Below are 14460 nucleotides of genomic sequence, written 5' to 3'. Positions count from 1 at the left end.
GCAGGTTTGAAATGGGTCTAAAATTATTTAGCGTGGAGGGATCCTTGCTACTCTTTTTAGCAGAGGCTTCACCAAGGCATCTTACTGGAGAGCAATTCCAAGTCTAACTTTAGCAGACTGGGTTACTTAGCTTACTGGAGATTGGTTTGAACAGTAGCTTTAGCAGATTGGAGAGCAATCTAAATGGTAGTTTTAGTAGACTGGGTTAGCTTACTTTAGCTTATCGGAGATCTGTTCCCATGGTAGCTTTAGCTTGCTGAAGAGTGTGGTTTGAGCTCGGCTCCACCCACTGTCCTTTAAGATGCATGTAGGACTCTCCTGAGTCCTGGTGGTAGAATGAATCTCCACTGACTGTCAAAACAGAAGAGTCCTGTCCTGTCATCAATCACAGAGGACAAAGAGAAAAACCTGATAACAGTTCAGCTGGCTGTTCAGATCAGTTTTACTCTTCAGTACTACAGTACTGAACTCTCTTCAAAGACGTAGAACAGGACACACGTTTTAGAGAAAACAGTTTATTTAGATTTATGTTTACTTTTTTCCAATACTTTTACTATATAATTTCTCATTTTTAGTGTTATATATGATAAACATAAGGCTGGGTGATAAAACGATAACGATAAGTATCGCGATATAACTTTTCCTCGAAAGAGCAATAAGACGGTTTGATAAATGTTCGATATAATACGCCATTCTCACACTTCCACGTTTTAGTGAAAGCCCTGGTGGCGTTTTCTACTGCAAGGAAAGCGACACTACTCTGCTGTCGCCAGGAGAGGGCGCACTTCCGAGTTTTTCGACTTGATTAGAGAGGGAGGGGGCCATGAGTAAAAAAGGGTCACCAACAGTGGTGTAACTGTACTGTCCTACGGTGAACTCACCTCTTTACTAACATCCTAACAGCTTTAGCAGTGTTAAATCACGTCTGCAGCGCCGTGTTACAGCCAAACCGTCATATTTTAGTATTAGTGCATTCTCGAGCAGCGAAAGTGAAAGAAAGAAGTGGTTCATGTTCAAAAGTAAACTGAGGAAGCTGTGAGGCGTTGGAGAGCGGGAGAGCGCTCTCTCTCTAGGCTAGCTTGTTTTTAGCTGCTGGCTAACTTGAAGCAGTGCTTCGGCAAAACACAGTGAGTTGATGATACTGTAGATCAAACAAGACACAAAATCACCGCTTTCAGTTTAAACATGCCTAAAAGGAGGACTCTGTGACTGGTGAGAGAGATTCACACTGCAGATAATGCTTTTACACAGCGAGCGTCAGATATACTGCGGTTCACCCCTTAAACTACTACAGTAGCATAGAGAAACCCAGCCGTCTAGCTGGTGTCTGAATACTGTGATCTGCTCTGACATGGATGTGGTAGGAGTGACCGCAGTGACCTACCGAACCGAGCTGACGTTGTTGAGAAACTAAAGAGTTTAGCCCTGTTGTTGGCCACTTGTTTAGCGTTTGTAGTGGGGTAGCCGAGCGCTCGTCACCAGACAGCTAAAATAATCTGTTTTCTTTCTTAAATTATGACTATTACAAAAATTGCAGCTGTGCTTTTCAAGCTGATAAAAACAGCTCAGAAACTCTTCCATGACAGATTAGTGAAATGTTCCACTGTTTGCTGAGTGTTTGTTATGATCGGACCATAAGTGATAGTTTAAAACCACAGTTAACCACCCAGGAGCAAAATCAGCCTTCAAACGTGAAAGAAATCATGATTTGAAATTTATCGCGATATGTATCGATATCGAACGATATGAATTTTGTTTATCGTGATAACGTTTTTGGCCATATCGCCCAGCTCTAGATAAACAAACATTTTTCAACAACAGATATTTTTACCTCCTCTGGTCTCACACAAACCCTGTGTGCAGGTTATTCTAATTCACACAGACACACTGACTCCTTCCTAACACTAAATCCAGCGTAGAGAGGTTCAGTGAATGTGGTGGTGAATGTGTATAAGTGGGTCAGTGTGTGTGTTTTAGGTGAGATGGTGTAGAAGGACAGGACGCCGGACCCCCAGTCCAGATACACTCCTACCCTGTGGACCCGGGAAGTGGATAAGGAGATAGGTATTGTAGTGGTGTTCTTATTGTGTCTGAGAGAGAACTGGTAATTACAGACATAGTGATCAGAGCAGGACTGATTGTTACAGACAGAGTAACTGTAATAAGGGCAGTTCAGACTCCAGGACTGATTATTGTATCCAAACCCACAGTCCTCACTGCCTCCTTTCCTCCTGATTCCTCTGTATGATACTGATATATCAGCTCCATATCCGCTCCACTGAACCTCCCAGTAACAGCGTCCAGTCAGACTCTCCACACTCAGAACCTGAGGACAGCCATTAAATCTGTCTGGATGATCTGGATACGACTGATCTTCTCTCACATACTGCACCTTTCTGTTCCTCTCAGACAGAGAGAGACGACTGTTCACTGTGTTTGGATCCAGAGTGAGATCAACAGCATCTGTGCACACACACACACACCACACACACACACACACACACACAGATTAGAGGACATGCAAATACAGAGAGAGCCGAGAGAGAGAGTGTGTGTGTGTGTGTGTGTGTGTGTGTGTGTGTATGATGTGTGTGCATGCATGATACATTTCTTACATTTGTTCAGTCCTGGTATCATCCTTATCTTCCCTCCATGATCCACCCTGAAGAACAAACACACACACATACATTTACACACACATACATACATACACCTACTATATATATATATAAAAATGCACACATCTTGTGCCAGTTTCACACACATTCTGTCCATGCGTTCTGTACAAAACTGGTCATTAAGTCTAAACACGCAGATCTCCTCTTACTCATGCATAGGCATTAGAGGGAGGGCTGCAGAAATGTGGAAGGATTGTGCAATAAGTAGGTGGAGATGTTGGAAGACTGGCTGATTACATATTCCATTCTATTTACTAAAGTCTGAGCAGCTCACAGTGGCCGGTTTGAGTGCAGATTTTTCTCCAGCTTTTAAAACTGGGTTTAAATTTATGTTACAGTTTCAGCACAGAGACACAGGACTTTCACATTCTGAAAGAATATTCATTAACATGAAAACATTATTTAATCTCTCAGGATGACTAAAGTGATATGCTAAGATTTTCTCCAGCAATTCATAAATATGACTTGTTTTGGGAACAGAAGAAGGAAGCAGCTCATGACACACAGAGCACTGGGAACAACCTAATAGAGATGAAACGATATTAAAATTTCATATCACGATTATCATGACCAAAATTATCACGATTATCGGTATTATCGCGATATTGTTCAAATGAGTTGAAAGGTAAAATAAATAAATACATAAAGAAATACTGATACCCAAACTGAAACTCGTTTCACCAACTTTTATATTAACACAAATAGAATTGGCAGCAATACGCACTTTTTTGTTTGCATAAACATTAAAAAAATATAGTCAATACATTTGTAGTATTACTTTTGCAGTACTTACAATACTTGTAATACTCTGTAAACAAAAGAATAGCAAATGTATTATTATTACTGTTATTATTATTATAATTATTATTATTATTACTGTTATAATAATAATAATAATAATAATAATAATAATAATATTAAATTACAATAACTAGGGATTTCCCTCCATAGAGAATTAAATCTCGACCAACTCTGAGGTGAAAATTACTACTTCTAAGATGTGCTGCTCTCGGGGGATTTCTGTCCAAACTGCAGCTGCAGCATTATTGTGCCGTTGTGGCGCTGAACCCCTAATCAACACAGTGCACCAGGAAAAACAGCCAAAATCCCAGAGGAGCTGCGTGACGCGCTGTGAGCTGCAGACAGTGTAGAACTCACACAGTGTGTCTCCACCTGTGGAGCTGCTTCTCTAAAAGCATTTAAAACTAAAACATAACTTAAAATTAAGGCGCATCTGAGCTGCGGCAGAAACACTCCTGAAGTTTAACCTCTGAAACTCTGCTTTTCCTAAAAGCAGCACAGCGTTTACTCGTGAGGTCCCGTCTCAAAGCACGCAATCTTCCCTAGGTAGTGCACTTCGTGGATCATGAAATAGCAAATCCTTCACCCAAAGAGTGCAAGAAATGTTCAACTAAGTCATCTATAATCAATATTAACAACAGGTTACAAATTACCTATTTAAAGCTCAGCTGCTTGTTAATGATGATCGTGTTTGTTTGAACAGTAGCGCCCTATGTAGGGGACACTGAGTGATTTGAGACGGTGTTATTCTCTTCTCAGACGGTAAACACTGCAAGCGGGACGAGAAAGGGGAGCTGTGCAGATTGAACTTCTGCAGCGTGCCGTTCCAGAGCGCGTGTGACTGTTAACTCATTTTGCAGACTCTGCTCCACAGAAATGTGTGTTAAAAGCTTTAGTTTCGATTCACAGCTGATTCACCGATTGTTTTTCTTTTAAAAAAGACTAAAGACACTAAAAGCTTAATTTTACATTATTAACGAACCATAAGCGTAAGTTAAACCGCACAGACCATGACATTTCTTCTACTTCAAAGTCCACAGACTTCTACATGAAAGTTAACCTTTCATTCTCTAAAAAGTAGCGGGTGGTGGTCGCGAAGATGACTCGTAAGGTTTGATATGTTGCCCCCTTTCGCCACTATTTTCTTTCGGCCTGTTCTGCAGACAGGGTGGTCATCTGCAGACAGGGTGGTCATCTTCAATTAACTTTCCTTCTGCATTCTTATAAAACCCAAAACATGACCAAACGTCAGACTTGGTCTTCTTAGAAGGCTGAAATATCTCCGAATCTCTGTCACTACATTCCGCCATGTTCTCCCCTCTCTCCCTCTCACTCTCCCTCTCCCTCTCTCCCCCTCCCCCTCTACACACACAGAGCTGCATCTGAGACAATGATTCTTCCTTTGTTTGACTCTGTACATCGAGTTTTTCACACCGCGGTAATGGACCGCGGTTTTAACGATACTTTAAAGTTCAAGCGGTACTACTAACCGTCATTAATTTTACCGCAGTTTACCGTGAAACCAGTAACTGTTTCATCTCTACAACCTAACACATTTTTGGTTTGGAAAATAAAGCATCTCTGCAAGATTAGTAATGTTTACACGCACAAACTACACATCTCTGCTACATAATGAAAATGTACACTCTGTTTCCAGCTTTTCTGAAAAACCGTGCTGACAGTGTACAGAAAAATATGGTCATCAAAACAAATAAGATTAGGCACAGGAAACACTACACCGAGACACTGGTAGCAGGAAATAATAGCATGATAAAATTAAAATATATTTTAATATTTTACGTGATATCAAATGAATCTCAATGAAAAAGCTTTGTTAGGATTTAATAATAATAATAATAATAATAATAACAACATTTGTTATTATGTACTATATAGTTTATTTACTCTTACTGTCTAATAATCAATGACATATTTAATTTATATATATAATATATATATTAATTTAATTTATATATATATATATATATATATATATATATATATACACACACATATATATATATATAACCGTAATTAGCTGCCTCATCCTAAGGACAAAAACATCTACAGCAAAACGTTACAGTCAGTAAAGTGTAAATTATGTATATGTACAGTAAGTCTGTGTATAGAGACAGTATGTCAGTAACTCACTGTATTTTCTCCAGTGTGCAGTGTGGATCCTCCAGTAGATCAGACAGCAGCTTCACTCCAGACTCTCCTGGGTAATTATAGGTCAGATCAAGTTCTCTCAGGTGGGAGGGATTTGATTTCAGAGCTGAAGCTAGAAAAAAACAGCCTTCATCTGTAACCATACACCCAGACAATCTGCAGAAAGGAAAGAAAAAGAGAGATGGCATTTACACAGAGCAAAAATCAGCTGCTGTTCAGTATAGAATAGTATATTCTTTCAAAAACAAATGGGGCAGAATGACTGAATTGAATAAATTAATGATTAAAGAATTTTAAATACAACTAAAGAAATTTGCATTTTTGAGAAGATTTTTTTTTTATTGGTCCTATTCTCCATGAACTCTATGGTTGTCTTAGATCATTTCCTGTTGTTCTGGAGAATAATTATTATGTAAATTCAAAAGAGCTGTCAACTCAAGTGCACAGATTAGGAGATGGTTCTAAACAAATTTGCATTCAATTGGAATTTATATTAAGCACAATCCCATGTGCAGTGAGCAAGATAGTAATAGAAGCAAACAGGAACCCCAAGATCTTAATTTCAGAACTGCACAGTTTAGCTGAATCTAAAGGACTTCAAACTGTGAAATCCACAAACTACACTGGGCAGTGTGCAGAGAAGAACTACTGATGAATCAATGAGCAGCAAACAAACAAAAGCATCAGCAAGTGGAGGTCCAGTTCCACTCAAGATCCTCCATTGTAACAAAAATCCACTAGCTGTATGAATGAGAGCGAGGGGCTACACACTAGATCACGGAGGAGCTGAATCTTTGATTATGTGTCATTGAAAGTAGTACAAAGATAGCATATCAAATGAAGACACTGAAAAATATTTGCCCATTTTGAATTTGATGCCAGCAACACATTTCAAAAAGTAGGGACAGAAACTTGTTTACCACTGTGTTGTATCACCTCTCCTTTTAACAAACACTCTAAGTGTTTGGCAACTGAGGAGACCAACTGATGTAGTTTTGAAACTGAAATGTTCTCATTCTTGCTTGATACAGGATTTCAGCTGCTTCACAGTCGGTGTCACCTTTGTTGTATTTTTTGTTTCATAATGCGCCAAATGTTTTCAGTGGTGACAGGTCTGGACTGCAGGCTGGCCAGTTTAGCACCTGGACTCTTTTAATAAGGACGTCACAAACTCCCATAATTCACATCACTTTGCCATGAGCACGCTGGCCAGTGTTCAACCAAGCTGTCACCTAACCACTTCAAAATCAATTTACATAGTAAATACTTTTGAAACTGGATCAGTTTGTCTTAAGTCCCCAAACAATTACTAAATGTTATTAAAGTGAAAAGTGATGTAACACAGTGGTATACATGCTCCTGTAAGCAACTTTTGAAATGTGTTGCAGGTATCAAATTTGGAATCAGTACATAATTACAAAAAACAATTATGTTTTTAAGGTAAAACAACAAATATCATGTTTTTATTCTGTTTTTATTCAATATAATACAGGTGGAATCTGGCCAAAGTTTAACCAAATACTAAATAATATAGATAAAGACTAGATCTTTAACTTCTTTAACCTCTTATTCTCCAGGGTATATTTTGGTTTGCAGTGGTGGACAGTACTAAGTAAATGTAATTCGTTACTGTACTGAAGTACTTTTTTCGTGTATCTGTACTTTACTGAAGTATTTCCATTTTGGGCGACTTTTTATTTTCACTTCACTACATTTCAAAGTCAAATATCTTATTTTTTACTCCACTACATTATGCAAAATCTGTCGTTCCTTTTGGTTTATGTGTGTATAAAAATGTAACATCAAAATGAAAGAAATGTGAAGCAAGACCTCCAGGGCACAGCGCGCACTTAGTTTTGAGCTTGTTTTGACCTGTTGGACATACTGACCCAGTGCAGCACACGGTTCAATGTCAGTGCAGCAGCATAAAATTTTGGGAGTGTCTATTCCAACATAAATGATGGAACTAACCTAACTTTGTGCAAATAGACCACAATATAGAAATATGTACACATATGCAGTTGTGACTGACGGGTCTTTTTTCTGAATTTATACAAACACTATTTCATTTTATAGTAAATTAGTTTTGGCTAGTTTATGTTTATGAACAGAGACCTACAGATGCAATACAGTAAAGGAAAACTCATTTGTGAATCTGTGTTTAAAGCAAGTTTTCATTATACTTAAACTTGTAACTAAGTTGCAAATACATCTTAAACTGAAATTTTGCTTGTTTGCAAAAAGCTGTTTCAGAGCCACTCAGTTCTACCTAATGGAAACTGTTCGCCTTCAGTGTTTTGTGCTTATTATAATTTTAATCGACATCAGCGTCAGACTAATGAATGACATTCTATTAAGATTGGTTTAACAAGAGTGACACTAGAATATTTTCACCTAAAATTAGTTTATAAAGCAAGTCTTGTTACAAAAATGATAATATGACATTAGAATCATAATTGATCTTTTAGTACTTTTACTTTCCATACTTAAGTACATTTGAAGGCAAATACTTTTGTACTTTTACTCAAGTGGAGGTCTAAAGGGAGGAACTTCTACTTTTACTGGAGTAATATTTCACCTTGGGTATCTCTACTTTAACTCAAGTACATGATTTGTGTACTTCGTCCACCACTGTTGGTTTGTCCATCTGAATTTACATGACAAATTCAGTAACAGCATGAAATAAAAACAATTTTTTTTTTTTTTGAAAAAGCTCTCTTCAAATGAACAGAAAATGTGTTTTATGATCATAAACATATTGCTGTATGCGTACAATTTACTGCTGAAAGCCAAAAATCTTAGACTCTTTTTGTATTATTTTATAACAATAATTTTTAGATTAATAGATCACTGAAGAGACGTCATCTGATTATATTTATAGCCCAGATTTTGTTTTCAGTAGAAAGAGTTCAGCTTCTTTTATTATAAGAGTTAAAATTACATCACCCATCTATTTGACTGGAAAGAAGACAGTTACAGCCTCATATGACACCCACCTTTTGAACGTAGCTTGTGAAATATGAAAGTTAAGAAGAATATGACAAAGTGCATTTTGGAACCACCAGTGGTTCCAAGGAGTTTAAGAGGTTAAACTTATTTTTTTCTTTAACTTGTATGCATTCTTTGGTGGAACACAAAATACTACAATGTTACAATATTATTTCATAGTGCTACAATAAAACCAGCATGTCTTAAAAGCTCCAAAAGTCAGTGTAGGAAGGTGCAAATTGCTTAAATTCTAAATGCCAACACTAACTGAATTTATCATTATTGTAGCAATGGTAACTGGAGACTTACAAAGTGAAAGGATATTCACAAATGGAATATTTCTATACATTCTGCTATACAAAGACATGTATGACCAAAAAGTCCATTAACTCACTTGAACTTCATGCACTTTATTTCATGTTGGTACAGACTGTGCTAGTTAAGCTAGGATACTATTAGACAGATAACTATTATTATCTAGATAGACTAATGTTGATTAACTTTATCAATAATTAAGTGTAAACTTGTTGCATTTACCCTAGTTCACAGATATTAATGTAGCTCAGCTACCTCTTCAATATTTAAATAGTGGAAAGGGAAAAACAAAATTAAACAGCAGTGAAAATGATCATTTGCTGTTCAGAAAAGTACTTTTGGTGCCTAGCTTTACAGTCAAAATATACTGTATGCTTCAATATAGTATTATTTGATGCATTGTTACAGTAATAATACAACAATATGCTGATGAAATAATGCTGTTTTTATTAACGTGTCTGCAATTTAACTGGAATGTATTAAAAAAACTTACCATTGTTTTCTGATAGAATTATTTAAACTGATTCTTTTGGAATTTCTTTTCTGTGCTATGAACCCTCAGAGCTGACAGGATCTGGGATACAGTGATGAATGTGAAACAATCTGGTTCATTACTGAACACATGAATGGGATTCTGAAGGGTCACCTGCCGTGTTTGACCGAGCTGTTGTGCCTTTACCACTGTGCAATGTGGACATAAGTAGCACTCTGTGGTAGGAACTAACTAGATGCTTCTAAAATGGTGTGCAGCAAAAGTGTAAAGAAAATAAAACATTTTCATTTGATTAAGGGACAGTTTATTCCCAACACTGCTAAATCTTTTTATTTCTCCATTACAACTTTACTTCAGATGGGTGTTAGGTAAGCAGGTCCAGTAGTTTATAGTCTGTAGATGTTTTGTACTAGTAACTTATTTTGATAGTTAAGACATTAAGTGGCATGCTTAAATAGACTTGCTTGGCCCTTTGAATAATGAAAAATGGCAAAATTAATACATTTTACTGTACAATTCCTTGAGTAAAAAAAATGGTGTTTAACATTAGTATAATCTAAAAAAGTAAGTAATGCGGTTGTTGTAAAACACTGAGTTGAGCTGAGCCTCAAACAGTGAGTTTAATGTGTATCTAATACATTAGCTTTTTAGTTAGCTTTTTTAGTGCATAGGGGATATCACTCTGTTAAACGGGTTTCTAATTATTTTTAGATACCACATCAGGAATAGTTACACATTCATTACTGAGAAGGTTAGTGTGAGAGATACAATACAACTCAACAAAACCAGTTAAATAAATAATGATGTTAATATTTTTACTTGACAGTGTATTGTTTACCTTTTTTCCTTCTAAGACTTAATTCATTGAAAGCTCACCTGAGTTTCTCCAGTTTACAGTGAGAACTCTTCAGTCCAGCAGAGAGCAGCTCCACTCCTGAATCCTCAAGGTCATTGTTGCTAAGGTCCAGATCTTTCAGGGAGGAGTTTACTGATTGCAGAGCTGATCCCAATTTTTCACAAGGATTTCCCTCAAACTTACAGAAAGCTACTCTGGAAACAGACATAACAGTATGCTTAAAGAAAGACTTCTAAATAAGATAAGAAATATGTCATATTGTTTATATAACACACTGATAACGTGTAGTTTCACATTTTTAAAAATGTAATTGTAGAAACTGTAGGAAATACTAAATGATGCTTAGGTCTTTGATGTTCACAGTTTATTGTGCCTTATCAACTTGTTTTCAGTTACCTAAGAATCTCCAATTTACAGTCAGAACTCATCAGTCCAGCAAACAGCAGCTCCACTCCTGAATCCTGCAGATTGTTGTTACTGAGGTCCAGCTCTTTCAGGCAGGTGTTCATGGATTGTAGCACTGATCCTAGTTTTTCACAGGACGTTGCAGTGAGATTGCAGCCGGCTAGTCTGTAAACACAGAGTAAATACAGTATATGGTACATTTAAATCAGGGAACTGGCATGGAGTGACATTAGTGTCCATGTGCTACTTTGTCGTTACAACCAGAAATAAGTACACTGGATGTTCATAATCTGATAATTTATTCAGGTGTTCCAGTTTAAAACAAAAGCAAACCCAGTCATTACTTTTTCTCTCCAAGTATGAGGCCAATTTATGATACTGTTCAATTTCAAATCTTAGAAAATCCTACAAAATACTGAATGAAGTATTTCTGAATTGATCAAGACTAAAAGAATGTTAATATGCTCCACTAATAGAGATAAGATGCTTTGTGAATTAGAGTTTTTAAAATTAAGACTACACACAAGAGATATTGGCTTTATAAGCCCTGATTCACCACATTTCACTAAGAAATCTGCATTTCTTTCTACATATATTTAAAAATTAAACAGAATTGGTTTGATGTCAGGAAAACATATTGCACTTTTTGTTGTGTTTTTATATTTCACGGTTGGTCAGTGCCAGAGATTCAGTAGAATTCTAAAATCATGTGAAATTAATAATGAAATCAATGTTATAATAATGCTATTTTTATATGTTTACAGTTTGTTATGGCTTCACACTTATTTTTACATATTTTTCCCCAATTACAATACAGAGATAGCTTACCTGAGTGTCTCCAGGTTACAGTGTGAACTCTTCAGTCCAGCAGAGAGGAGCTCCACTCCTAAATCCTGCAGGTCATTGTTACTGAGGTCCAGCTCTTTCAGGGAGGAGTCTGTTGACTGTAAAGCTGACGAGAGAGTTTCACAGGAGTACTTGGTGATAGAACAGCCATCTAGTCTGCAAATGAATAATAAACCCAGAACATAGTATAGTTAAAATGGGGGACGTGAAATCAAATATCACAGGAATTATGAGCTTCTTTATTCATTTGATCTTTGAGATTTAATGAGATGAATATTGTTTATTTACCGTACTAGTTTACTTTGCTGCTTTTAATGTTGAATGTTTTTATCAAAATGTGCCCAGTTTTCCAAAATAATTAAATACCCATGATCATTGTGAATGCAGAACACCACAAATATAACTAGTCTGGTCCCTCAATTACATTCTCTCTTTAGGAACTAGAACATACCAGGTTCTGCTCTGCAGAGGACGCACATCATTACTTTGGGATTACTAATAACAAAGTTACTAATAACATAAAATGTCATTTATAATAAAATTTTTTAAAATTTAAATGTTTCAGAAAATAATGGAAGACAGGGAACATTTGATGACCTAAGTAGGGTAATGTTCTTTGATGTTCCAAAATAGGGTAAAGGTTAGGAAATGGAAAAAATGCTAATTAAAGAATGTAAAGAAAAATAATATTAGATAAAGAGCACAATACAGCAAGACAGAATTGTAATAAATGGAAACAAGTTAGTGTGGAACAATATTGACAGTTTTTTTTCTTGCAGGCCTATACTCTCATAGTCCATTTAGGTAACCAGAAAGCTTTAGATTCATGTTTCTGTTTTTTCCACCTATATTTACGTTTAACTGACTTTTAAATCACAACACAAAATACACAGACCCCTTTGGCAGATATTGGCTACATATTTTTAGTCCCAGTGCTCTAGTACAGAGAATGGAATGTATGTGAAGCATATCCAAACACAGTGGGTTATGATCTATCATGGTTTATGAGCACATGTTTACTGAATGATTAGAAGCAGAATTAATCCCAATATGGTCAACATGGTTTCAAATGTTTAAAATTTTGTTTAATAGTACAGATATTCCTCAGAATAAGTGCTTATCAAAACATTCGAGATATGTGTATAAGTTAATAGAATTTAATAGCAGATAAATGATGCCTGCTCAGAAGTGTGTGGGCATGTCAGATCACACAATGACGTACAGTGGTGTCCCCCTTGTAATGTAAACCACCCAGCACCAGTGGCAGTAGTGACTGACACCGCCAAAATGCAGATCAAGCTGTCTAATGATAATTTTAGAGTTCTAGTTACATTTTGCAACAAACGTTCAAGAATTATGGACATATCATATCTGATGTTTGTACTCACAGCACTAAAGTTATATCCATAATCTATAGCTAGCTAGCTAACTGCTAGACTATGCATCTGAAACTGAGGTCGCAAAAGCTCCCACAAATGTTTCTGTTGGTGTGAGTCACACTTTGAATCTGTGTACACAATTGTTTTGTAGCTGTTACATTAGCTCACAGCATATCACACAACATTCATAACACATGGTTACACAGGGTTGAAACCAGATTGATTGAGTCAGCTCCAACAAATATATATATATAAATATATATATATAAATTTAAAAAGCATTTAGCTGGTACACTGTTTTTAATTGGAACCAAAGCATTAGAAGAACTCCCAACAGTAGACACTATAATTCAGGGCTGAAAATGTTCCTATTTGAGCAGCTTTCAGCTTCATTCTCAGCTTTCATCTCATTTCCCTTTTGTAATAGCTCCTTATTACCCTAATTTAATAAATTTGACTTTTTAACATAATGTTTCATTTTATCTGTTATATCTCTTGTTTCAATCATGTTTTAATCATATTTTTACTTTCTTAGTCTTTTAAATTTTAATTTGAATTACATTTAGATTTTCTCATTTGTAAAGCACTGTGAATGACCACAATGTATGAAAGGTGCTATATAATAATAATAATAATAATAATAATAATAATAAAAACTTTCCTTGCCTTGTCTTGCCCGAAGTGGACCGCTAGCTATTCCACTCTTATAAACAAATTTAATCACAGGTGGCTAACAAGTAGGAACCAGCTTCTAGCTATGGTACAAAAGATAGTGTAAAAACCATCATAACAAGCACCATTAGAAAATAAGTAAAGATTTGTGTTTTCCTGTCAAAACACACTCAGGAGGAGTTTGTTAATTATCAGATTAGTTGGGTCGGGTAAAAAAATAAAATAAAATGTGCAGGATCAGGGTTAGGAACCACTGTCTTAGACCACCTGCATTAAAGATTAGTTTTCTTACCAACAGTTAGGGAGAGTTATTCTACACAGTAACTCAAATACCAAACAATGGAGCGTGTGGTGCAGCTTCACCTTTGTTCTTATTGGGTTAAAGAGAGTTACAGGTGATAAACAAAAAACTAAATTTCTGTATAAATAACTTATGAGTTTAACATATTTTGTTTTGATAACATTTATTTCACTAATATATATATATATATATATATATATATATATATATATATATATCTATATATATATAGAGAGAGAGAGAGAGAGAGAGAGAGAGCAAATAAAACCCAACAAGAATAATAATCTAGCAAATGTCAAATTATAATACTAATAAGTCAATAAATAAATGAATCAATACTGCCAACTTGCAAAACCTTTTTTACCAAGAGATGCCCAGGCTATTACGCATACTATTATGCATACCCTCACTATGACATCAGGATAACACAGGAACATTGGGATAACCCTAAATATATTCCACTAATTGGCCACTTATTAGAAACAACTACCTTGTACAGATATTATGTGGGTGGTGGTTCGTTCTCAGCACAGCAGTGACATTGTCATGGTAGTGTA

The 14460-nt window shown here is 36.0% G+C and overlaps 1 protein-coding gene across 1 annotated transcript; it reads right to left on the bottom strand.

Moving 5' to 3' along the window:
- Positions 1–1624: 1624 nt before the first annotated feature.
- On the bottom strand, positions 1625–11729 carry LOC118802222 (neoverrucotoxin subunit alpha-like). Its single transcript, XM_036562713.1, has 6 exons — positions 11534–11729; positions 10697–10870; positions 10321–10494; positions 5631–5804; positions 2616–2662; positions 1625–2463 (listed from the first exon to the last, which is right to left on the bottom strand). Exons 2-6 carry the CDS (start codon positions 10807–10809, stop codon positions 1865–1867), a joined length of 1107 nt encoding a protein of 368 aa, XP_036418606.1. The 5' UTR covers positions 10810–10870; positions 11534–11729; the 3' UTR covers positions 1625–1864.
- Positions 11730–14460: the final 2731 nt, after the last annotated feature.

The sequence above is a fragment of the Colossoma macropomum genome, unplaced genomic scaffold, assembly GCF_904425465.1.
Source record: "Colossoma macropomum unplaced genomic scaffold, Colossoma_macropomum, whole genome shotgun sequence".
Lineage (NCBI taxonomy): Eukaryota > Metazoa > Chordata > Actinopteri > Characiformes > Serrasalmidae > Colossoma > Colossoma macropomum.
Note: the sequence above shows the minus strand (reverse complement) of the source record. Positions and strands in the feature narration are given on the sequence as shown.

What these genes read in the sequence shown, in the direction of transcription:
- LOC118802222 (XM_036562713.1), bottom strand. Translation starts at nt 10,809, where the DNA reads ATGAACACCTGCCTGAAAGAGCTGGACCTCAGTAACAACAATCTGCAG. An exon ending in TGTAAACTGGAGAAACTCAG is followed by an intron (nt 5,805 to 10,320) that starts GTGAGCTTTCAA and finishes TCCTTTCTGCAG; the next exon opens with ATTGTCTGGGTGTATGGTTA. An exon ending in GATACCAGGACTGAACAAAT is followed by an intron (nt 2,464 to 2,615) that starts GTAAGAAATGTA and finishes GTGTGTGCACAG; the next exon opens with ATGCTGTTGATCTCACTCTG.